General features: G+C 48.6%; 1 protein-coding gene across 2 annotated transcripts in view; it reads right to left on the bottom strand.

The window, feature by feature from the left end:
- Nucleotides 1-26,597, bottom strand: part of LOC104298979 (mitogen-activated protein kinase kinase kinase 3) — an 81,351-nt gene that overhangs the window by 12,366 nt on the left and 42,388 nt on the right. Inside the window, exons 4-10 of one of the 2 annotated variants that reach the window (XM_054171354.1) lie at nt 23,998-24,038; nt 22,890-22,989; nt 17,157-17,270; nt 15,551-15,662; nt 7,229-7,362; nt 4,494-4,567; nt 1,987-2,054 (exon numbers count right to left, since the gene is read on the bottom strand). In XM_054171354.1, the coding sequence (XP_054027329.1) occupies nt 1,987-2,054; nt 4,494-4,567; nt 7,229-7,362; nt 15,551-15,662; nt 17,157-17,270; nt 22,890-22,989; nt 23,998-24,038 (643 nt within the window). The remainder of the gene's footprint in view (nt 1-1,986; nt 2,055-4,493; nt 4,568-7,228; nt 7,363-15,550; nt 15,663-17,156; nt 17,271-22,889; nt 22,990-23,997; nt 24,039-26,597) is intronic. The other variant, XM_054171355.1, reaches the window with a different exon arrangement.

Here is a 26,597-nt window from a genome sequence, read left to right as displayed (position 1 = left end):
CACTAGCCACCATGGTGCTTTGTTTTATGAAGTAGTGATGGGTCTGCTTGCATGGAGGCAAAGCAAGCCAGGAACTGCAGTTGTGCAGATTTAAAATCCCCTTTCTCCTTTCCCACCATATCTGCCCCTTTTCCACCCCACCCATCCCATTTTCCCCCCTTTTTCCCCTCAAAACACAGAGCACCTGGATTCTGTCGGAGTCTCCTCCCACCCCAGGTGTAGCCACTTTGCCCTCCCCACCCGGTCCCCTTTTTAATCCCTCCCAGGAAAGGCAGGAGCCCTAAGCTGAGCCCATCTGGGCTGAGGGATCCTCCTCTCATCACTGGTGAGTGCCCATGGTGCACACTGGGTGATGGTGGTGGTGACAACAAAGGCCGGGGGGCCTGCTGGCCCCCCGGCTAGGTAGGAAGAAGGTTGATGGATGTTGTGTGTGAAAAACAGGGGGGGTGAAAGGATGGAAACAGAACTGCCAGGCATGGGTAAACCCAGAACCATCTAATCCAAACCTCTGCTCTAATAGCAGCTAATTCCAGGAAAATGCAAAATGCCAGCACTCAAACAACACTGGATGGTTTCTCCCCTCCTTCCATTTAGATGTGACTCCTGACCTCTGAAAGCCAGAGACTGATTTACAACCCCCAGAACTTCAAACTTTGAGATTTCCTTTGATTAAATGCTGGAAACACAGGTGTAGAATATACAGAAAGGATTAAAGACCACCAGAGTTTAGATTAGACATGAGATTTTGAGAGAAGGATGGCCACATGAAACAAGGACATATTTCTTTAATACAACATCACAGCACAGGAAACCATTGCTGGTAGCACTGAATAATGTGAGATTAAAATATCTGTCATTTCCCCCTCCCCCCCATCTTTCACCTCCTGTTTTTCCTCCATCCAACTCTAACGACACAGTCTGTTCTGATTGTTTGTTTGTCTTAGCCTGGGGCCAGCAGTTGCTCCTTGGAGACCATTCCTGGCCTCTGCTGCACTTGAGCATGATTTCCCCATTACAGCAGTGCACAAGAGGACCACATAATGGCTGAAATATGGTCAGCAAGAAAAGCAACAAGGACAGGTCAAGAAGTCTCAGTGACCCACGTGTGAGCAACAACGCCGAGTGGCGTCTCAAAGCAAAACACCTCCCCTGCCGCTAGGGATCCATTAAAACCTGAGGTGATGTGGACTGACTGCAGCTCAATCGGATCCTGCCTCAGGCCAGAAATGAGTTATCATGCCACAGGCTGACTGCCATGTGCTCATTTTTAATAGTGAAAGTCATTACAATATTACAGACTTTCCATGACTTAACCAGCTGGATGTTTATGTGATTAAGCAGTAACCTATGATCCTTGCAAGTCACCAGTGCACTTTCTCTAACAGCATGTGCAGTCTTGCAGGTTGGTGTCAATGCAAGTGGAAGAGAGTCTGGGACAGGGCTTTTGCTAGGGAAAAAAGTCAGGATACTGGAAGTGCAGCTCACAAGGCAAAAGGCAATCCCACAAGGCTGTTTCTCACTTGCCAGCACCTTGAAGTTGTCTCCAAACACAAAAGCAAGGCGCTCTCAGCAACTTCTCCCAACACAGAGCTTGTCTTTGATCTTTCAACAGCATCACTTGCTTGCATCCATTTACCTCGGGGCCCTTGCTACCCAGTTTGGACAGCTGTTGCTGCAAATTGATTCCTGAACCAGGCCCCAGGGTCCTTCAGGGCTGCCACTACTGCTGCAGAGCCAAGAAGGGTTAACAATGATGAGAGCAGTCCTGCCTGAGTTTGATGCTCTGAATCTTTTGCCTTTAAAGAATGTTCATGTTTGATCACTGCAGGGTCATTTTCTGCAGTCTCACCTAAGCAATGGAGTTGGTTTGCTTGATCTATTTAATCACTTTTCCTGTGGTGCCATCTCTCTAATAGCCTTTATCCAGTCTCTTTACTACATGCTTTTAATACTTTTAAGCAAAAATAAACCTCAAAGAGAGCTTACCCATGCAATCAAGGCTGTCTTTGGGATGGGTCTTCCTTCCAGGAACAGGGGTTTGGGTAAAGGGAGGGCTGCAAAGGCATGAAAAAGGAAATCATTTTTAACATAACCACTTTATTATATCTGAAAAGCTATAGAATGGATGAGGAAGTGATTACAAGCAGAAAGGACAGGCTGTGCCACAAGATGCACTGAGCAGCCCCAGCAACCCAACTGAGCTCCCATCCTCAACCTGCACAAGAATGAGTATCGAGGGGTTTTCTTGCAGGATCATGGCTTGTTCCTGTGGCAACAAAAGGACTGCTGCAAAACACAGTCATCAGGCTGAAATGAAGCAGCCAAAGCCCATGGCACAGAATCACAAGATCATGGAACAGCAGGGGTTGGAAGGGACCTCTGGAGATCATCTCATCCAACTCCACATTTAACACAGGTTCACCTGGAGCAGGTTGCATAGGAGCACATGGGCTTTGGAAGTCTCCACAACCTGTCTGAGCAGCCTGTCCCAGTGCCTTGTCAACTCAAAGTAGAGAAGCTTCTTTTCCCTCAACATCAGCCATTCAACTATGCAGTTATGCTCTTCATGAACACTGCTTATTTGCTGCAGATGTACACACTGGACTGCTTCAGTCACACTTGCTTCATGCAGGATTTCACTTCTCTTCTTCTCACCTTCCTCACTGGGCACATGCACCCTCCCAGGAGACCAGGAGGGAGAGCACAAGATCAGTGCTTCAAGGCTCAAGGTCTTTAAACTACACTGAGAGGATGTTAAAGCCTAACTTCACCCCAGCCTCTGTATGGGTCAATAAAGGCTATGTAATTGGTCAGGTATTGGAACAGACTGCCCAGGGAAGTGGTGGAGTCACCATTCCTGGAGGTGTACAGAAAATGTGCAGACATGGCACTTCAGAACATGGTTCAGTGGGCATGGAGACACTGGGTTGACAGTTGGACTTAATCTTAGAGGTGTTTTCTAACATTAATGATTCTATGAACTGTGTGGCTTTTCCACTCTCCCTTGTAACACAATGGGCACAGTAGTAGGAATCTGCTTTGCAAAGCACTCTGAAATCTCCTTGTGTCAATGCTGACCACATTGCTACAGCAAGGTTGAACCTGTGCTGTTTCTTAGCATCAGACCAGTCACCACGCCTGGTGACTAGCTCTGCGCTCTTCAGGCTAATGCCATCTCAAACAATTGGATGCAAGGGCTCAGCTACATCTTTGCAGGACTAGTCATACTTACTACTCTTTCTGTCTCTGAAGATTACAGCCCTCCTTGGGGCCTTTTCCAGCTCCTAGACCTCATGGCTGAACACAGCTCCCTGCTTCTTCACGTGTGAAATCAAGCCATGCAAACCTGCCCAGCACTCTCAGCTCCCACTAAAGTGTTACAACCAGGCCATGCTCCTTCTGTGCTTCTTCCTCGGTAAGCCTGTGCACAAGCAAAGGCTGGGAGCACAAGGAATCCAGCTTCGATAGGGCTGCTAACAATGAGTGAATACATCACAGGAAATTATTAAAAGCCACAAAAAGGAAATAGGCCTTGATGCTGAGACAGATCCAAAGCGCACAGAGCTGCAAACCCTGAGCACGCTACACAATGAAATCAACGCTGTGCAGACCTGCTGGAACCCAGCCTTGATGCTGCATGGCAAAAGCAATGGGGGGGGGGGGGGGGAAAGTGGGGAAAAAAAATCTTTGATGCAGATGGAAAAAAAAATATATATAGACTTCCCAAAAGGACAGAGTGTCTCACACAGCAGCAAGCACACCGGCGCTGTGCACGTGTGAGCCTGGACCAACCAGCAGCACCAACGATTGAACTGCAGCCTGCGTTAGTACAGTGTGTCCTAGTTGCTTCCTGCTGAGAAGCTAAACTTAGCTGTTGCTTGTCTGGTGTCCTCAGCACCTTGACTGACACGTCTGTGGCTGCTGGCAGTGCACAGGGGCTGCCAAATGTACGAGTGGTCAATGGAGAGCAGACAGCAGGCTCAGAGAGGAGGAGAGGCTAAGAGAGTATTGACCTGGTGACTGCAGAAAGTCAGAGCAGCAGGAGAAGGATCTGACCAAAGAGAAAAGCTGGGCACACAGAGCCAGGCTGTCTGCAGCTTTGTGCAGCTCAGATTACTGCATTTCACATCATACCATCACACAGCTGTCTGTGCCAGGATCTGTTTTTTAGCATTCAGGAGAAATTTGGTCTTCTCAGAGGCATCCTCATCCCAACAGAAACCTTCAGGGGATGCCACTGGCACCACTCCTCTCCCACCACAGGGCAGGAGCTACATTACAGCTTGTGAACATAGAATCACAGAATGGGTTGGGTTGGAAGGGACCTTAAAGATCATCTAGTTCCAACCACCTAGCCATGCACAAGGACACTTTCCACTAGACCATGGTGCTCAAAGTCCAACCCAGCCTGGCTTTGGACATTTCCAGGGACTGGGCAACCACAAATTCCCCAAGAAACCTGTTGCAGAATGATGGTGATATGCACAACTCACCTGTCCACAGATCTGTCCAGCGACTGGCAGCTCCCAGACAGTGACTCATCGGGGCTGATGAAAGCTTCAAGCATCTGACATGGAAAGTAAAGGGAAAACAATAAAACTACAGACTGTAGCTCTTTAGAATCCACTGCCAGCAGACCTCTGCAGGGTCAAAAAGGCTCCACTGAAGCCAACTGGTGTACACCTGCTGATGACAGCCCCAGTAGAGATGAGATCCAATCTAACAAAGCTTCTTCCCAGCTGAAATCCACTCATGATGCCCTCTCTGGACTGTTCTTTCCAACTGCTATTTGCTAGGAGGGAAATCGAGGCAGAGACAACTAGCACCCTGATGTGCAAAGCATGCTGAGAAGTCAATGAGATACAAAGTGCTCAAAGTATTTGGGGGGGAAAAAACATAAATCAGGACAAATAACGCGCCCAAGGCCGAATGGATATTGCGTGTGCCACAGCCCTGGACTGCTGACTTCCCCAAGCTGCCCTGGCACACAGCACCAGCCTTCCTCTCCAGTGATAAGCAGAGCATCATCAGGGCTTTTGGCTGGAGCAAGTGGCTTGGCTCTCGCTAGCTCAGTGAGTCAAAAGCTGCATTTGTGTTGCTTCCTGGATGAGACATTGTACTGGACAGGGTTATTTATAGCTGGTTAGTAACAATAGAGGTTTTGTATGGAGTGGCAAACCTAGGGGCTATGTGCACTTCAGTGAAGAGCAGAGCCTGCTCAGGGCCACGCTGGGCTGTGCTCGTTATGATGCTTCCTCCTGCCTCCCACTGTGGATTTGCTAACCCCTACTCCACAGCCAGCCCCAAGCCCAGCTCATTCCTGGGAGAGCTGAGCAGCAGAGCTTCAGCATCACATGGAGTCACCCTTCACTGGCTCCTGGACCCACACTGCTTCTCCTTCCCTATGTACAGCAACAGCCTCCCTTCCCACACACTGCTCCTGCACTGGACCTCCCCAACTGGTTGCCATAACAGTTTACATTGTTTTGGCAGGACAGTCCCAACTGGAAAGTGTGATCTTTCTTTGCTTCCCTCCTTTTACCCCAAAGCATCACTCTTCAAAATGCACTCACTAGCTGAAGAGGGGCAAGACCTCTGCTAGGCCCACTCTCCAACTCTACTAGCCATGCCAGGTCTCTTCCAGCAGTTAAACAAATGCTGAACAGCACAAAAGCATAAAACTGAGAATTTGAGCAGGCTCCAGACTCAGCCTCTGTTCATCTGCCAAGCTGGTCTCAAGGCAAAGACTGCTGTTACATCACAGGCTTCCACAGGGGCATCCCCCAAAAGGCAGCTAGCATTGGCTTGTAAGAGGTTTTCCACAAGGCACACATGGAAGCTGCAGCACAAGGACATTCTCCAGGCAAAGGCCACATGAGGAAAAGCATGGCTTCTCAGTGACAAGAGCTGAAGGAGCCCCATCCCCAAATCTCCCTTTTCCCTGCATTTAATTTGCCAGAGAAGGGCAGCAGGCCACCCACAGTGTGATGCTGGGGAAAAATGAGGCAAGCATCTGGGAACTTTCATCAGGAGCAAGCTCAGAGCTCAGCCAGTGCTAATGGAGCTCCCCTCACAGCCAGTGGAGCTGCACCGGTTTACACCCAAGGGGAGTTCATGGGACCCTCCCTCTGCACACACACACACTTTATCTTAATCCCACCAAACGTGTTTGGAAGGCATGTGAAAACAATGGAGAGCCAACTTTTGGCTGCAAGGAGCACAAGACACATCTGTGCTCTGACACTGCCAAGACTCACCCGGAGTGACTTCTCATTTTATTAATGCTGTCTAATAAACCGTTGAAAACATCGCTTTGCCATGGAAACACTGGCACAGCCTGCACACAAAAGCAGAGCTAGTGGACTCTGTTTGAGTGCAGCAAATGCATGTGTCCTCTTGGGGCCATCACAACGGCCTACTAGAGTGAGCTTAGTGCCTTCTGGATGCCCCTCAGTGTCCCTCCTGCAGAGCCAGCCCTCCTGAAAATTGTGGGTCCTGGTCCTGCCCTTCCAAGAGCTTTGTAAGCATGCATTGTGTGCATTCTTCTCCAGACCTGTGCTATGCTCTTTGGAGCTACAGCTTGAGCAGAGATGCAAATAGAAAGGGAGGTGCAAGCTGCTCCCCCTCTGGTCCTTTGACATTACAGAGTCTCCCCCATCATGGGTTCCAAACTGACTGCTCATGGCTGTGCAGATGAACTAGTTGCTCTTTTATTACCGAGGGATGGAACATGTAAACTCCTTATTAAGGGAGGGGAAAAAAAATGTGGGGGAGGGACAGAGATGAATCCACAGAGAAAGGCTGTGAGCAGAGCCAAAAACTGTAACTGGAGCTCAGGCAGAAACAGCAGAGGGGAAGCAGCGAGAGCTGCTGACATCCCCAGGCTGTTGCAATCGCAGGCAATCGCTGCTTGGCAAGCTCCCTCCTCATCCCAGCATCCAGGAAGGCTGTGGCCACAAGGGCCTGGCAGCTGGCACGCACATGTATCCCAGAGCTACCTGAGGTGCCTGAGCACATTGCCTTTACCACTGCAGCTGGCTTCTAGGGTTCTGAGAAACTGGGATGGCTGCTTCTTGAGCGTGTCAAGCCCAGGGACACCCATTCCTGGAAAAAGCTGGCCTGAGTCCCATGCAGAGGGTCCCCTGGGGATTCAGTGATGGGAATGGCACTCCCAGCACAGCTCCCCTCAAGCCCAGTGCTGTCTCAGTTTAAGCCAAGTGCCACTTACATTCTGATCCATGGTCTCAGGGATGAACTCGCCCTCACTGTTGATGCTGGTGTAGGATCCTTGACGAGCAATCTGCTGCTGCTCCTCAGGGACACTCCCTGGAGGTGGAGAGCTCCGGCCAGTGTGCAGAGAGCCTAGGACAAGGGAAAAGAATGGGTGAAGGGGAGGACTGGCCACATCCAAATCCTTCAAGTGACACTCTTCCAGTGATCACACACCTCCTGGAGATGCTGCTGGGCTGGAAGGGCACAGAGGAGCTGACACATGATACTGTTTATAGGCATCCTACAAAGCTTTTGCAGCAGGGTAAGTTTGTTACTGTTGGACCATCACAACATCTAGCAGACTTGGCCTTCAACCTACCCTGGGTCCTAAGAGCTGGATGCTGTATCCAGATGCTGGATAATGCCAGGAAGAAAAGGGCTCCAGAGTTTTGCTGCGATGCAATCAGTCAACCTCTAAGCAAAACACAAAACCCAAGATCCAAACTCACCTTCCTTCTTTGACCACTGGGATTTCCTCCCTGGATCACATCACTACCTTGCTCAGCAATCTGGGAAACAGCCCAGGTGAACTTGCTGCAACATCACTTAAACACTTATTATACAGAAAACAATTTGCACTCAACTACTCCTCTCCCCCTTCCCTATATGAAAATAAAGAGGTAGGGAAACCACCCCTCAAATCCAAGAGCCACAGGGTGGGGAAGAACCTACAAGATCAGGTTTCCCCCATCTCCTGCCAAGGGAAGGTTGTTTCCTTGTCTGTAGCCCCAGAGGCTCCATGCCTGCAGCTGTCAGAGCCTCCACACCAGGCAGAGCTATCTGGAAACTCCTAGGGCTTTGCAGAGCATCATGTGTACCTCAGCACAGAGAGAAAGGCTCTCACGGGCTCTCCCCAGGGCTTTAGTAGAAGAGGATTTCTGTTTTGCGCCTGAGAGAGAACTCCACAGCTTCCCTATGTAGATGTCCCATTCATCCCTCTTATTCCCCCAAATCCACCCTAACCAATTCCTTGTGCCTTCTCAGGCTTTAGGGAGAATTGCCCTGGCTTGGCCCAGATGCACAGGCTTGGCTTCACTGATCTTCCTGCAGTCCCTCTGCTCCGTCCAGGGCTGTCATCACTCCACAGCAAGGAACTGCTGACGGAGGTCTGTGCTGCTCGGTGCTGGAGCGTTAACCAGCCAGCATTGTGCAATTTCAGCCTGCACACCACACAACAACTTGTTTTTAAGCACACTTTTAAAAGGCACACATCCTTGGAGAGTCAGAAAGCACATGGAGATGCATTTCCTTACACTTTGTATCCATTTTTGCTGCACTCTTGCCAGCTCGTTGGTTCATTACTGCCATTTGGTAACAACATGCCCAGGCTAAGCACAATATTTTAAGAGAAAGAGGCCTGTCCCATTGTGAACAGTCAACATTGATCAATCAACACAACACTCCTGCCTCTTCTGCTGCTATCTGCATCATAGTTACTGTGCCAGATTGATCTCTGGCACAAATCCATCAAGTGTGATCGACATCACAAATCCGAGCCCCCACCTTCCATTTACTCTGATACACACAGATTCATAGAATTGTTAGGGTTGGAAGGGACCTCAAGGATCATCTAGTTCCAACCCCCCCACCATAGGCAGGGACACCTCATACTAGATCAGGTTGCCCAGAGTCACATCCAGCCTGGCCTTGAAAACCTCCAGGGATGGGGCTTCCACCACCTCCCTGGGCATTAACAGCGTCACGCCAGCACTGAAGATCACTGAATCAGGCCTGCTGGACTAACACCAAATACAGAGAGATCTGTCCCATGGCACATCATCCTCCAGACTCCTTGCTTAGATTGTAAAAATAAAAGTCATATGGCTTTGAGTTACTTCTTTTTTTTCCCCTTCTTCCTATTTTCTCCTTCACAGATTTCCTGCAGGATAAGAACACAGCGGAAAAAAAAGGTCCAACTGAAGTGACGCCAAGATCAAGGGGAGAGAATCTCTCGAGTGCTGCGGCACTCATAATGAACTGGCTTCCCACCAGCCCTAAAAACAAAACCAGTTGGGAAGTACAGCATCCTCTCTTTGAAGATAAACAAACAAACGTTTAACCATTTCACAGTTCAGGCATCCTGGATACATCACTGTGCCACCGTCCCCTCCTTCGCTTAGCAGATGCCAATCCAGCACGCAGCACAAGGCCATTTGGGTGGCTGTTGCTCAAAAAAGCTGCTGGAGGATTTGCTGTGGTGTAACTGATGCATCTTACCGGTGCTGCTACGAGGAGGCGTGGGTCTGCTCGTGCAGAGCTGGGATCTTTCACTGCAACAATGCACCCACTGCCCACAGAACAGCTCTGCCTGGGATTTTACAGTCTTGTTTGATTTTTGAACCCAGAGAGTTAAATGAGATTTATCACAAGTGCAAAGACTTTGCATGATCTCACATGAAGCCTTCGCCTGTAACAACTGCTCTCAGTAATCAGGTCAGTTGTGTTTGACCTTCAAGAGCCATACTTCCTGCCAAAAACTGTATAAGGGGTAAGACACTAAACATTTCCCAGCAGGCAAGGAAGTTAAACAAAACGCTTAGGCTTTTGCATGCCTGGAAACCGCTGGATTGAACCAGATCCCCTTCAGCCAGCCTATTTGGGTAGAAGAGCTGCTCAAAGTAATTTATGCAGCTTCACACTTCCACAAGCACTGATAGTTGTTGCTGCTGTTTCATGCCCAGGATGAACATGGAGAGGTGGTGGAAACAGAGCCACAGAGCCAAGGCTGATTCCCCACCTCCAGCCCTATCCTCTCCCCTTAACAAAACCTGTGGCAATCTCAGTGCTGTGGGTGGAGAGCAATGGAAAACAGGGGTCAGAGAAAGAGAGCAACAGTGGTACTCAACAGCAAGCTTAACTCCTAGTGGGGCAACATACAGCATATTGGATATATTAGCTAATGCTGCTTTACCCACCCAGAGGCAGAGAAAGGAACGGACAGACATGCCCAGATATGCCTCTTTGACACATCACAGATGCTCTTCATGCTTAACCTAACTCAAGAAACTGCAGCAGCAGGCACAGAAAGGGGACCCCCAACAGACTGTCCTTCTGGGTCTACAGGATTACAGCCAGCTCCAGCCCTCAGACCCAGTGGGCATGGGGCAAGTTCTGAGGCACTTCTTCGTATAGCCGAATGCTGGCCAGATGTCAGCAGCTGCGCTCAGGACTCCTGAACTCAGAGAAACTCTGCAGACTGCCACTGGCTGAGCATCTGACCTCAGTTACCCTTTAGACCAAGGTGGTTCAGGAAGGGATTTCTGCTCCATGTTGCAAGCACTAATGCAAGGCCTTATTTCTGAGACTAGAGCACAGCATGTCCTGCACAGTGAACCAGGCCAGCACGGAGACTTACAGTTACTGCTGGCACCTACTGGGGTCTTTCATGTTCCCTTCTGTTATTTTTATTCAAGAAGTCTTTCATGCAGTATGTGCAGAGTTTGTGGTGCTGCACGTACAGCCAGCTTCCCTGTGCCAGCTTTGCCGTCCCTCCGCCTCCACGTTCTCTGGCTTCACCCTTTCCCTCCCCAGGTCCTTCACAGAACTTCATCCACCACTGGCCAGCATCACGCAGGGGGCCCAATGGAGCAGAGAAGCCCCTTAAATGTCAGAGATGGGGAGGGTTTGTTGGCAGCTGTCTACACTCAACAGCTGCAGCCACGGGCAGCCCAGCCCTGGGATGACATCACTGCAGAGCTGAAGGAGGGACATGACGTCAAGATGTGCCGTTCCTCTGAGCCCTGGCAGACACGCTGGGCTCAGGATGCACTGCCACAAGATGAGACAAACCTGCAGCAATTTTCTTACTCTGTCAAGGAGAGGTGTGAAAAGATGGACCAAATCTCTCTCCATTTCCACTTTTTTCAGAGGAACCCCTACAAGGCTCCCACCTCTCTGCCCTGATCCTCTCAGGATGGATTCCTGCTTCTAGATTTAAGGCTTCAAGGCTCTTCTATACTAACAAACAAGACAGAGCCCATCTCCTAGCCTTAAAGCAACTAATACAATGCACACAGACAAATTCTCCTCCTCCTCTCAAAGCAGAGGCGTTCTCACCCATCCCAACTCCTCCAACAGTTCCCTAGCCCATGCTATCCCAGACTGTACCTGGGCACTGCTGGAATTACAATCACTGGTGCAAGGCTGAGCAGGAAATGTCCTAATGATTAAGCAACCTCATCAACAGCCAGCCAGTGCTTGTGCCCTGTCCCTGTGAGCTTAGCAGCACAAATATCACTTCCAGGCCTTTGTTTCTCAGCCATCTGGCCAGTCCAAGCACCAACAAAGTCTTTGTACCATCTCTCTCCAGAGATCTGCAATCAAATCCTCCCAGCGTGCTAGCAAGGGTTAGATGATGCTTGCACATTAGCAAACACCCATGAAAACCTGGGCACCATCACTGCAGTGTCAGTTCTCCAAGGCAAATGCCCTGCTGCTCCCAAGGCTGGTCCATGTTTGTCAGCCCAAACCCAGCCAGTACTCCTGCCTGCTCTGGAGAGGGCTGGCAGGCACACGATCATAGAACCATAGAATCAGTCAGGGTTGGAAGGGACCACAAGGATCACCTAGTTCCAACCCCCCTGCCTTGGGCAGGGATACCTCACACCAGAGCCTCATCCAGCCTGGTCTTAAAACATCTCCAGGGATGGGGCCTCAACCACCTCCCTGGACAACCCATTCCAGGGCTTCACCACTCTCTTCTCCTCACATCTTCCTCACATCTAGTCTGAATCTCCCCACCTCCAGCTTCATTCCATTCCCCCTAGTCCTATCACTACCTGATATCCTAGGAAGTTCCTCTCCAACTTTCTTGTAGGCCCCCTTCAGATACTGGAAGAGCCTTCTCTTCTCCAGACTGAACAGCCCCAACTCCTTCAGCCTGTCCTCATAGGAGAGGTGCTCCAGCCCTCTGATCATCCTTGTGGCCTTCTCTGGACACATTCAAGCATGTCCATATCTCTCTTGCAATAGGGGCTCCAGAACTGGACACAGTACTCCAGGTGGGGTGTCACCAGAGCTGAGTAGAGGGGGAGAATCACCACCCTTGACCTCCTGGCACACGATGCCAGTGCTCAGCAGCCTGTTTTGCTACCATGGGAAAATAAAGAAATAAAGATATAAATATATAAAGCAAGCTTTTAGCAAATGTTTCTAGTGAAATGGTGACTCTGGAACAGGGCTCTTGAACAATTTGTGGATAATGGTCTGAAGCATGTATTTCCTCAAAGCAAATAAACCCAACCTTCAGTTATCTGACAATTCAGAACCCAAATAGATTTTAGCCAACGTTTCCTGGCACTCAGCTGAACAGTTGCAGATGCTGCTCACCACCAGGCTGGAACATTTGCTACTCCCCCCCACAAAAAGAAAAAAAGAGGGGAGGGATTTCCACTGAAAAAGTTTTATTGGCAAACAAAAATATTCACTTTGCATAAGGTTTTTCAGGGACATGGACTGAAGACATTTTCTCTCCAGTAAAGGCAAAAATAGCCAAACATTCCCCAGAACACCTACTCCCCCCCCACCCCCTTCCAATAGGCTTGTGCCAACAACATGAAGTTTTATTATTTGTTGCTGCTGCTAACACATGGCAGAGTCAGCAGAAAAACATGAGACATCTCAGAAACACTGAGAACATGACCCTAAACCACCTTTTCTATAGTCACTTGAAATCCTTTTAAATGTGGTTGCAAGAGAAAAGACAAACTGCCTTAAGATCCTCTCTGGACAGCAGCCCCTTTGATGACAGCAGAAGCAGACACTGGGATACCTTGCCACTGCAAGTGAAGAAGAGGTTTTCCTACAGAAATCCCAGCCTCTTTGACTATCCATCCAGTTCAGTGAAATCTCAGGTTCAGGGAACCACAATGGAGGATCATCTCTGTCTACTTCCTGACATTCAGGTTTACCCTCCATTTGAACACTGCTTTCCCTTTCAGCTCACCAGAGTTTCTGCCCAGCTGCTAGGTTACCCAGTTCTGATTCAGGAGGTCAAGAAAGTGAGTCTGCTGGACTGTGAACACCTCCTAAGCAGAGCTGTAGTAGTTTCATGCAGAACCCAGATAACTCCAAAGGTGTGAGGTGTGGTGTGCTGTTACCATGTAGAGGCTTTGTTGTAATCTCTTTTCTGACAGTCTGCATGGAAGAAACCAGAGTGTCTGCAGCACAGGCTGGTTACCTTTGCTACCCAGCTATATAACAGTGCTGAGTACCCTGGGTTTGGTGCATTAGCAGTCAGGATGCAGACCCTCCTGTTGGTACATGCTGCAGCCTAGATCTGGTGCTGCACAGTCTTCCACTCTGCTGTTCAGGCATTCCCTCAAAATCCATCTGTACCTCAGGCTCTCACCCTTGCAGAGCTGCTGCATCTGCTTTGATCTGCTTTGTCTTATCTACAGGATGCTACTCTAGGTAATGACACATCACAGTCAATGGTGCAAACGTGGCCAGGATACTCCAGCAGCTCCAAAACAATAAGAAAAAGCCAAAGCATGGCATAAAAGTTAGTATGAAAGTCTGTCTTTGCAAGAACCAAACTTCTCACTAGCACAGCTACACATGGGATCAGTTCTGCCCGTCACGCTCCATCCACGCATCAGTGACAGCTCCCAGTGCCACAGCTCTTCACTGGTGTGTATCAACAGCTTAGCAAGTGCCAAAAAAAAACTGCAGCAGAGATGTTGTGCTCAAGCACAGTTTCTGCTGAGCTCTGTGCCTTACCATGTACTTCTCTGTGCGTTTGAGTCACGGTTATCTAATGATTCTTGCCAGACTCTGGGCAAACTCTCAAGACCCAAGTGAGCTAGGAAAAAAGAAGAAAAGAGCAAAAGGCAGCCCTGGTACATGCAAACACTGAGCCCAAAGAGAGCTCTCATGCATCCAGCACCCACCTCTGGCTTCACTAAGAGTTGGGCATGGCTACAACAAGGGGCTAGACTGGACCTGCCCTAAAAGAACATTTCCTATGCATCAGTATCTGAGATGCAGCAAACCACAGGATATGTTATCATGGCAGCACAGGCTACAAGCCAGAAAAGGGGAAAATCCTTGAAGAAAAACACTCTTTTGTTGCACAAAGAGCTTGGAAGTCTTTACTGCCATGTAAGCACAGAGGCTCTTTGGAGGATGAAATGTATCTTCATGCACATTTGTATAGGGAAAGCCTCACTTTATTCAAGGCCTCTGCTGCTGTTGTTTCTACAGCTACTGAATAATTGTACCACAACAGGGATCTGTAGAAGCTACCCTGTAACCAGCACCTACAGGCATGGCAGAGAACACACACTGCATGACAAAATCATCAATCCTGCCTATGTGTTGTAATATGAATAATTATTCCCCTGTTATACAGTCCTGCTTCCCCAGTTCTGCACCAGGCACCCTGAGCTTGACAAGGTTCTTCTCACAAAAGCTCCTACAGACAGCATATCAAGAGTATGTGGCATTTCAAAAAGCTCAGAGGACTTTAAGCACAAACCAAGGCACAGAAAACCAAAGAAAACCACATGAGGCTACAAACAAACTCTGCTCCCTGCAGGGCTGCAAGAAGAAACCAGGCATTTGCTGGCCTGGCTTCAGAGGCTGCAGGTCTGAAGGAAAAGCATTCTCCCCTTCGTCTGAAACATGACCCCTGCATAACACCTGTGCACATCCACTTGTCCCTGCCCATGGTAGGGGGGTTGGAACTAGGTGATCCTTGAGGTCCCTTCCAACCCTAACAATTCTATGATTCTCCTGAGAAACCACTCAAGCAGCTACCACAGACTTCACTCCACCCACAAGAAGAGACTGGTGGTGCAGACATCTATTTGGTCCTTCTGTGGCAAAGCTGATCTCAGCTCAGGAGCCAAGGAACCCAAGCGCATTCATCTATGTTATTCCCTTCACTGGGAAAACAGGAGAGACACTGAGAAACAGCAGCAGATGGCTAAAGGAGTAAGTATGCCAGGGTCCCAAAAGCCCTTGGCTTTCTACAGAACCTCTCTTCACTTTGATAAAGCTCAGAGATTTTTACCACTGCACTTCTCCTCTCACATCACACCTCAGATCCCCTGCTCTTAGTTTTCATGCCCAATGTGACTCTGCTCAGCACAACCTCATCCAACCCATGCAGTCTGCAGTCTCTTCCTCAGGTTGAGGATATGCAGCAACTGGTGGGAGACATCAGGGTGGCCATCCAGACTGTAGCAGCTACAGGGGTGTGACAGGAAAGAGAAAGGGGATGGCAGCCAGTTTGTAACAGCACAAAAAGCCTCTCAGAGCGTTGCATTTCACTGACCTGTTGAATACTTCCTTGTCCTCTCGGAGTCTTTGTACAGGGATCCCATGATGTCCCCCATGGACCTGGAGATCCTCATCTCATGCTGTTTACTGTTGTTCGGCTGGAGGAGCTGGTAATCAGACAAAGGGGAAGATCAGACTCAGCCAGAGCCCCTGTGGACACACCATGTGAAACCCTGTATTTGGCTCCCCATGACCATATTGCCCAAGAACTGCTTCTAAAAAAATGAAAACCAGACGTGCACGTAATCTGAAGGGATCCAAAAACCATTCACAAGTAATTCATGTCTGTTGTTCAAACATTCTAATAAAACTAAGCTCCAGTTGACAATGGTAAACACAGACATTTGACATAAAAGCCTGGTTCTGCACTGCATTATCTCTAGATACACACAGACATTGATCCCTGGCCTGAGCCCATATCTAGAGTCCCAAAATCAGAGCCTTTCCTACATGCTCCCTAGCCTTCCGTGGCAGCTTAGGCACTGCAGAGGAAGAGAGGAGGGTCAGGCTCTGCTAGAGAAGACAGAGAAGGGGAGGAGCAATGAAATGCATACCCAACTGGTAACTTAAATGACTGTGGCCAAATCTCACTAAGATTATGTGCTACAGTGCACGGTGATTTTGTGATGATTTTATGTCTGACCTTGGGACTCTATGTTCTTACATGGAAGAGCATGGTTATATGTTTCAGGAAGAGATGGACCTCCTCTCAAAGGTATGCATGAATCCACCTGGCCTCCCTGCTCTTGGTAGCTGACTTGGAATACTTCTGTGTTCCCACAGCTGCTAGGGAAGATCACTCCATTTCTGCTCTAGACTTAGGAAACCTCAACTGATGGCTGAATATTCCCTGATGTCTCTGTCCTGGCACTTTGATTGCCTCTCAAAAGGAGCATAGAAGTTTCAAGAGCCTGGAGCACCAGCACTAGCATGAGGATAGGCAGTCTGAGATTCAAGACTCCTAGTCTCTCCAGGACTTCTAGGAAATATAAGGAAGAAAAGGAGTTGCAACATCTGCAAATCCCTTGCTTTACAGCCCGTGCTTGGGGCAGCACGACATGTGCTTGGCAAGACACTCTGTGCAGGCAAGGTCAAGCTAAACAGGCTTAACTGCAAAACCACTGAGCTCAGGAAAACCAAGTAAATAAATATGTAAAGACAGCCAGTCCTGCCTGAGACTCAAGGATTCTCGAGTTTGCTCTTCCTGGCTTCAGTACTGCAACACCACATGGAGGGAACAGTCCCCATGCTGCCACTCAGCCAAGGCATCACCCTCTATGCAGAGAAAAGGCTGCAGAAATTCCTCTCTAGAAAGGAAGCATCCCTAGGCAGAAAGCACAAGGGGTCCTCTTGGGGTTTAATCTTGCCTGAGGCTCAGTACAGTATTTAACACTACAAAGCATGCAGGAGGAGCTAGAGGGAGCTGGGTGCAGCCTCACACCAGGAGGATTTCTGAGCAGCTGAGGCAGAGCAGGGCTGACCCCTCTCACGGCCACCTTGCCCTCTGCTCTTCCCCGTCAGGAGACTCACGTCCACTCCCCAGCACAATAACAAGGCATCTTGCTCCGGACACGAAGGAGCAGGGAAGGTGAAGGACTCACATTCGCTTTCTTTGGAGCACTCACAAGGATCCGCAGGCTCTTCAGGGAAGGGCTCAGCTCCAACTGTTCCATCGCTTTGTCCAAGTCTTCCTGGGATTTCAGAGGGATCAGGAGCTGGAAGGGATTGAACAACACCGGAGTGCAGCAGTGTCACACTTCTGGGTAAACAGAGGAAGCCAGACCTTTGCAGTGAGCAGCTTGGGAATCGGGACATGAGGGAGGAACCCAAGAAGGTGGATGGAAAACAAAGCTCCCATGCCCCCCAGCTTGCTGAGCTGTAACAGTTTTTTCCAAGTTCTCATCTACCAAGGAACAGATGTAGAAAATCACAACAAAAGACATCTGCAAGGAGACAGCTTAAAGGTCACATCACCCATTCAGCTAGTGAGGAGAGGTGAAGGCTGAGACAAAACCCTAGGCTCAGTGTCTGCTGTTGTGAGGCTGCTCTGGTCTTGGTTTGTACAAGACCTGCTGCTACCCAGCCCAAAACAACCCCACACATTCCTCCTGAGAAAAGGGTCATGCAGTGGTGCTCCAAGGAAGCAGTGAGCTGCTCCCAAGGATTTATTCTGATAGATCCTCAGTGGCCTTTCCTGATGCTGCAGTCCATGCTTCTGAAGACTGACACAGCCCCCCCAGTGCTTGGGCACCATCTCACAAACTACAGCCTCTTCACTTCTGATGTGAATGAAAAGTGTGCACTGCTCTCTCTCCAGGAACCACTTCTTTGATGCCCAGCAGGGCAAATTTAGCTTCTGCACTTTATAAGGTAAATAGGATAGAGCTACAGTGCTGTGTCTATCAGGCAGCTAGCGGTTCTGGTGTTTTCCTGGTGAGGGGCAGATCAAATCTCCGGAGGGAATTTGACCCTGACATTGCTGTGTGGTGCACCACGTCCTGCAGATGGCCTACAAAGCTTCCAACACCCAACACACCTGCACTTCAGAGGAGCTTTGTGGACTTCTGCTGCCCTGGGCTAAGATGAAAACCAGGGCTTTTTGCCCCCCACACAGGGGCATTCTGCCCAATCTCATAAAATCCAGGCTTCAGCCTCTGTAGGTTGCCTGGGGCACTGGCACTGATTCTAGCCAGCACAGCACACATTTACACTCATGCCTCTGCCAAAGTAGACAGAAGTTTACCTACTGAAGGGACCGAGCAGCCACAGCTCTCAGTAGGCTTTCAGTGGTCTTACTGGGAGCCACAGCTGCCCAGAACTCCTGCAAGGCAGCTCAGCACTCTGGGTGATCAGGGTTCACACCACCAGCCAGAGCAGAAGCACTTCAGATAAACTGCCAGAGATGACACTCTAAAGCTGCCTGTGTCTACCTTTTTGATCCCTGTCTGTTGCCAAGGCTTTGGCTGCTGGCCTGTAGGCAAACACACCTCAGACTGTGTGCACTGAGACTAGGACTTCATGAATGACCAGGTCAAGGGAAAACTGCAGACCCTGGCCAACAGAGATGAGGTTTCACCTCAGAAAGCTGCTCCAGTCACCTCCTCCACCCAAGTACTGCAGCTGCAGCTTGCCAAGCTCCATCTTAGGATGTCCATGTGACTGCTGTTTCCACAGCATGAGCACCTCAAGACTTTGACTGAGTTTCTTCTAAAGAATGAACCTCAGGTTGAGTTAGAAGTGTTCTTCTGGTGTGTGGCTGAGAAATTCCTACCAAAAAACCAAGACAGCACAGAAGAGCAGACCCTGGAGCAGAGCATTTAGCAGATTCAGTGAGGAAGAAGGATCATCAGGCTGTGCACCCTTTCTCTGAAATTTGTTTATTCATTTGTGGGTAGGAAAAATATTCCAAGAGGAACTCTTGAGAAAGCCTTGCCTAAGTATATCCTATAGGCTGTAAGGACTGATGTTCTCAACCCAACCACACAGGATACAGGTCAGGAAGATGTCCCTGACCTTCCAAGCAAGGGACCAAACCACCTGGTGCAGGGATTGGATGTGAATGAAAGGAAAATACTGACCAGGTAGTATGACCCACTCAGGGCTTTCAGCAGATCCACACATCAAATGGTTAGACCATGGCTTATGGTTAAACTTTGGGATCTGAATGAATCACCCATGTTCACAGCTGGTAGCAGACAAAGGTGGTATTGAATATGTCTCCCAAGTAGTGTGCAGCTGTTCCCAGTCTGCTTCCTTACACAAGGAGGAAAGCCGCAGGCACGTTCTCTTGGTACAAAGCTGAACCCTCTTGAAGTTCACAAGGGCTCTGCAGGTGCATCAAGCTGACAAGCCTCCTCTCCTATGTTCACCCATACAGAAATGGGAATGGTGGAGAGCTGCTCCCCCTTGTTTCACCACCAAGCAGAATCTGACTCCAAACTGTATGTACAGTCCCACTGCTCACCCATCCCTTTACTAATCTCCTCACAAGTGTTCAGAGAAATCCCTCAGCTGCTGCTTTGAACAGAATGTTCTAGGGGTCACTCCACCTCACTCCAGTATCACAACATTATTAACACTTTTGCATGCTTACTTCAGAGGAGCCAAAGCCATCAGGCAGAAGTTGCCCTCCCCTAAAAGGGCCTGGAGCCAGTATTTAGCTTGGCTTTACCCATTACCCACATCTGGCAAGTAGATTTTATTCAGTTTGGCTTCCAGACTGCAGCACATATGGATATCAGGAATAGGTACCTACTGGGCATGAAGCTAAACACAGACTCATGCAGAACCACAGAAGTAATTGCCAGAGTGAATTTCAGTAACTGGATTTGTTCTGTCTACAGAGAGAGCAGCTATAATGAACAGCAAAGTTTGCCTACATAGAAGTCTCACTAAATGGAGCTTGTTAGATGTTCTTGCTCCTCTGGAGCCCACTGATTTAGTATGAGACTTGGTACTCAATCTACTGCAGCCTAAGAAAGTGAGTGCAAAGGGTGAGTTTTCTGTGACCACAACAGTATTGCTAGACCTCACTCTGTAAGACACTGCAGAAAGCCAAAGAATAGTAGGAAACAGGGTTGGGGAAAAATCTGAGAGGTCAATTAGTTCATCTTCCTGCCCAGTGCAGGACCAACTGGCATCAACAATTCTCAGCAAACATTTGTTAAATGTGCTTTTCTCTCCTCCCCCTCTCCATAATGGAGCTTCTACCACTGCCCTAGGCTTTAACTCTCCCTTACCTTCAGAAATGATGCTGGGGGACAGGCTCAGAGGAGACAAGCAAGGTGGGGGTGGGTAAGAAGGGAACTGGGGACACACTGAGGTTCAGAGTTCTGCCCAAGGTCAAATCACAAGTTAGCCACGGAGACAGGACAAACCTGGAGCAGCTGTTTTGCAGTGCAAGCAGAACAAACTCAGACAGAACTTTGCCATGAAAGCTCAACCTTTCAATCCATAGCACAGCTGAGGTCTAACACCATGTCCTGCTGCCCACAGCCAGGCCGGATTTTGCTGTCCCACTCATCAGAAAGAGGAGCCAAGCTCAGCACTAACGTGCAGATATGCCCCACGCGGTACACCCATGGCCAGGCCCTACTCTTATCTTTACCAGCCCAAGCCTGCTGATTCCATGGTCCCACCAGGATGTGATTCATGCATGCCCCTGCTCCACCCAGCTGGCATGCTCATCTCTTTCAGCTGCAGGACTTCTGCTTCACCGGGACGGGTGAGCTTTTATACACGGGCAGGTTGACCTCAGTGTCATTTTTGTCTACAAGGTGCTACTGCAAGAGAAACATCTGATGCAACAACAAAATACTGCACAGTTCCCTTTGAGCATGAAGAAAGCCTGAAACACTTTATAGTAATAAGTCTGTGGGCAGGCTACCTCTGAGACTCAAAACCTGCCCCAGAACGTGCTAGGAGACAGATGCTGAGGCATCACCATGTGGATGCACAGGCTAGCTCCCTGAAGGTCACTTCTGTCTGCTTTCAGTGTTTTGACAATAACAACCCTGAGTTACTACTCCTCAGACCCCTGCCCAATGGTGTGGGCTCTCACAGGGAAAAAAAATTATGTATAGAAAAACAAAACACTGAAAGTTGTCCTCAGCTCTAAGAAGGGAGAAGTACCCAAAAGCCTGCTCGTGGTTCGGCTGTGTGCTGTGCACATGCCCAGGAAGAGAGTCTCCAACATGGGATAAAAATGTGGTATTCAGGCTTCTGTTTGCTGCTGCTGGAAAAAATTCCTCTTCCAGTGGAAAGAAACCTGGAATGAAATGAGTCATTCCTGGAGAATTCAATGGCAGGCTTTTCCTGGGAGGGCTGTCAGAGAATGCCCAAGATTAGAAACCTGAATGTATTCAAAGACAAAACCCAGAGGACAAGGGGAGGATCAAACCTCCACTGAAACAGAAGGGGGGGAGGAGGGGAAGAAGAGGAAAAGCTCTTCTGACAACCTCTCTCTCTTTTCATGCTTTGCTGAAGGGCTGTTAGCCACTTGTAATTAATACTCAAACAAGCAAGTTGTCAGGATAAATCCAAAAGAGTTTGTGTTTAAAAGCCCATCTGTTTGCTATCTGGCCCTCTCCTTCTTCCCAAAGCCAAATCCACCTTGAGACTCCAGTAGCTCCAGCTGCCTGCCCAGCTCTCATGGCAAGATGTCTCACAAGGAAACACTGAGCACATCAAAACAGATGCCAAGGATTGTCCCCTTCTAGGAAAAGGCTCTCTTCAGTGCTCTCCTCTCAGACACAATGGTAGGCTCAGAGGAGAAGCTGAAAAAACACAGCGGCCTATGTTGGAGAAGAAATATCTTTAATCCTTAGAATGTAAGGATCACAGAGGGAAGGTTTCTTGGTTGCTTGTATGTGGCCATATGACCTGCTAGAGGAACATCCAATGATGCAGATTTCACTGTAGACCTAACCACAAGGAGATGCACATGGCTCTGGGGGCTTGGAGTGAAACAAAGTCAGCGCTAGATAGAAGTACACTGTGTTTGTTACCAGCATTGTTTCTCGCTCTCTAGACTTCTCTATGCCCCTGCAACTGGCCCCAAGATGAGAAGGTTTTGCACCCTGCCCAAAGACACAGTACCCTACAGTCATTTTGTGTGTCTCTCAGGAAAACCATTTGAATAGAATAGAATTAACCACGTTGGAAAAGACCTTTGAGATCATCGAGTCCAACCTATCACCCAACACCATCTAATCAACTAAACCATGGCACCAAGCACCCCATCCAGGCTCTTCCTAAACACCTCCAGTGATGGTGACTCCACCACCTCCCTGGACAGCACATTCTAAAAGCCAATCTCTCTTTCTATGAAGAACTTCTTCCTAACATCCAGCCTAAACCTCCCCTGGTGCAGCTTGAGACTGTGTCTCAGCCACTCTCCTCTCTGCCCTGTGTGTGCCCTCTCACCAACCAGACACTCTGACAGCTGGTCCTGTTGTCCCAGGGGTGTCCAGAAGGAAACATCTACTGCTGCTGACTGTGCAGCTGAACTAAAAATGCCTCCATCATCTCAGTTACACAGTTCATCATCCTGTTTGAGTTACAGGGATCTTTTTTGTTGTGGGCAAAGACAATGTTCCTGGGCCACCATTGAATGGGCTTTAATTGAAATAATTTTGAGAAAGGAAGAGCTGGCTTGGAGTCCAAGACTCCAACTGAGCCCCGTCCAGACAACAGCTCTTACACGCTTGCTAGGTGGGAACCACAATACAAGTGTATTTTTCTCCACTTACATGTACAACACTAAATTAGGGCCTTTAGAACAAGGGGTCCCCAGGCACCCTAAAACTCCCCCTTTGCAATAAGGAGAAGAGTACCTCATTGTACACACAGACCAAGTCCATCGTCTGTCCAAAAGCATCCGTCACCTTCTGCACCACTTCTTTGAACTTGACTGGTCTTGGAAACTGGATAATCCTGTACACACACAAATACAACAACAGTCTCCATTTACTTGAAGCACACTGGGATGTGGGATTAGACTGACAGCTGAAAAGGAAGGCTCTGTATTCTTCTACAACAAAGCATAAAGCTTGCTCCTTGCTTTTACACTCTTCTGTACAGAGATGTTGCCCATCTGCCATGCAACTTGACCTACCCTGCAAGAATATCTACCCAAAATCCTAGTGCAGACCCCCTTTATGTGAGGTACAGGTGGAAAAGAATGTCCAGCAGCCCTTCACTGGAGAAGGCTCAGGATCAGGCACTGGGCAGTCATCTATCATCTTCATTCTTAGCAAATGGCTCTGACAGGGAGGAAACATGGAAAACAGAATGATGCATTCTGGCCTCCTGTGACTCTCCTGTGCCATCACATGCAGCAGCTCTACAGGTACCCATCAGTAGGTAGACTCCAGCCCTACAATAACATTACTTAAATTTTCCTTGGCTTTAGCATGCAACTTGGACCATGAGCCCGTGAGTTTCCAGCCCTGTGTCGTGTCCTGTCCTGCTACAGCCACCAAGCAGAGGTGATTCCATGAAAATGTCAAGCAGGGAAGGGCGGGCAAGCTTTAACTCTCAGCTCTATTTGTATGGGACTCATGCCCAAAATCTGCTTATCTGAAGTGTCATAGGCTGCTAATCAAAGGACACATTTCTGCAGAGCTGCAGCTCAGCTGTGGTTCAGCAGGGCTCAGGAATCAAAATGAGAAGGGGATTCAAGCGTGCCCCCTATGTCCCTGGCAAGGAGCATTTAATGACTTCCAGCTTGGAACCACTTTGCCTGTGTGCAAATCCCAGGAGGTACTTGTGTCAAACAAGACGACAAGGCAAGGCTCTTGTGTGTAAAACTGCAGCTGATTTTAGGGGAATGAATTCTTCTGGGGAACTCATCTGCAGCTGGCTGAAGTCAGTAGGGTGATGTTGGGTAAAAAAAAGTGTAATTTCTCCCTGTACAGATGGAGAACTGGGCTGGGTACTTACCTTTTCTCTCCTTCATATTCAAACTTGATCCTGACATTTCGCTGTTGAAAGGAAAAGCAGAAAATAGTTAGGTAGAATAGAATAGAATAGAATAGAATAGAATAGAATAGAATAGAGAAGAGTGGAGTAGAATAGAATAGAATAGAATAGAATAGAATAGAATAGAATAGAATAGAATAGAATAGAATAGAATAGACCAGGTTGGAAGATATCTTCAAGATCATCACGTCCAACCCATCATCCAACACCACCTAATCAACTAAACCATGGCACCAAGCACCCTATCAAGTCTCCTCCTAAACACCTCCAATGATGGTGACTCCACCACATCCCTGGGCAGCCCATTCCAAAGGGCAATCACTCCCTCTATGAAGAATTTCTTCCTAACATCCAGTCTGAACCTCCCCTGGCACAGCTTGAGATCTCCAACTGTATCCCAGACTGACTCATCCCAGAGCCAAAGCTGACAGGGGGTTTTCAGGGAGACTCCACTCACTCCAGTGGATATTCTATTCCATTCCATTCCATTCCATTCCATTCCATTCCATTCCATTCCATCCTATTCTATTCTATTTAGGGCCAAGATGCCTGTTACATTTGAGGACTCTGGGGAAATCCCACATTGCTGATAAAGGTGCTTGTCAAAAATATGAGGTCTTCTGTAAATAAGACACTTGGTCATCTGTACAACTGAAAGTTTCAATAAAATGCATCAATGAACAATTGTGAATGCTCTGAACTCAGCTGGGAACCAGGCACTATTATCAAAGAGGTGAACATGTTAAGTGGCTGATGTCTGTCCACCTTCTGAACTTCCCATGGGTTTACTACAGCACTCTTCTGTTGGAAACTCGAAAAGCAAAGCTCTGAGGATGTTTAACAGAACACAGGAATATTTGGGGCAAAGCAGTGGGGAGGCAGCCTTGGATTTTAAAAGCCAGCAGTGCTGGGGTGGTTTTGGGGGGGCTGTTATTTTGTCAGGACCTACAAAATGCAAAGTATAGGAGGCATCACTACATCATACACAGTAATGATTGCTCACTGCTAGAGGAATCATTAAATTTGGCCAAATAAGAGCCAGCAGAGTTACAGGCAGACTGAGCATACAGTTGTACAGGGTCTGGTACAAGCTGTCTGTCCCATCCTCTGTGCATGTTTAGCACTGATAGAAACCACAAGGAGCATTTTAATTTCTTCAGCTTCTCAGGCTGAGACTGAGCCAAGCATGCCCCTACCATCCCTTGTCTCCTTCCAGAACTGTCTTTAATTTCCAGACCAGGTTTAGTCACCCCAGTTAACCAGGGCTCTGCCTCTGCTAGTGCACCCAAGAGACAAAAAGTGCTCACCCCCTCCCTCTGAGTTGTAGCACCAGGGAGGGCTTGGTCCTGCATCTCCCAGGGATGATTCCCAAATGGGTGGGTGACAGCCCTTCCTGACCAAGTGCCTTATCTCCAGTCCTGGGCTGCCAGCTCGTGAAGGCACACTTTCCACCCTCTCCAGGGGAAAGCAGAGCCACAGTGATACAGCTTTGTCTCTAATGAGGCAAGTGAGCTGGATGGGCATCTCCAGGTTTATTTTTATACTGACAGCTCCTCGAGTTCTGCAAGCACCCACCAAAGTTTAGGAAGTTAAGGCTGGAGGCAATTCACTGAAAAAGCTTAAAAGAAAAGAAAAAAAGCCAGCAGATTCAGGGTAAACACGTTGGATCATCCAAAACACAGCCTTTTTATCCCTGCTGGTGACATTTTCTGTGTTTCCATAAAGGCTGGGAAGAACCAGTGCTGGGACAGCCACCAAATGGGGCACTCCAGTGCCACAGGCCTGTGCTTAACAGGCATTTATATCACCCCAGTGTCTGCAGCCAGATCTCCAGCTCCACAATGTTTGGGCAGACTCCAAGTTCACTTCTAGAACCAGGCTCAACTCATAAAAAATATCAAACCAGCTCTAAACCAGTCCAAAATTCAGAAGGGAAAAGAGACAACAATAAGCAAGCTCGTGCTGAAAGTCCAAATCATTCTAAAAGGAGAGTCAAATGCAGGTGGGATTGCCCCCTTGGGATATCTCTGTAGGGAAAAAAGGGGGTGGGGAAGAAAAGATATGGGCTCCTCTAGTCCAATTTTTATTTGCATGTGCCCCTCTGAACAGGCTGATTCATTCCTCCCAGATGCTGGCAGTAAATCAGCTGGTGTGGGTTGACTGCAAGTAGCTTTGCAGAGCCCTTCTCTAAAACAAGAAGGGAAAAACTGCAAGAATCAGAGCAAGGAACTTTCGAGGTTTCTCCTGACAAAGGAGCAGGACGTGTCAGGGGAAAAGCTCACGCAGCTCCAGCCTGGCTGCAGGAAACCTTTCAGAACACAGGTTTCACTTTCAGCACAGATCCAGAGGCTGCGCCGAGCTGGGACAGAGCACACGCTGCCTGTTTAACGCCGAGCAACACCAACGTCGCAGACAAATAAGTTCTGACAAACAGCTTGTGGCTGGGAAACGTCAAAACACTCATAGAGAGCTCCAGAGAGAGAAGAAAAGGGGGGAGGGGGGAAACAAATAAATAAAAAATGAGCCATGACCCTGCTGCATCCTTTCTCTTCTACATCAAC

The sequence above is a fragment of the Dryobates pubescens genome, chromosome 21 (genome assembly GCF_014839835.1).
Source record: "Dryobates pubescens isolate bDryPub1 chromosome 21, bDryPub1.pri, whole genome shotgun sequence".
NCBI lineage: Eukaryota > Metazoa > Chordata > Aves > Piciformes > Picidae > Dryobates > Dryobates pubescens.
Note: the sequence above shows the minus strand (reverse complement) of the source record. Positions and strands in the feature narration are given on the sequence as shown.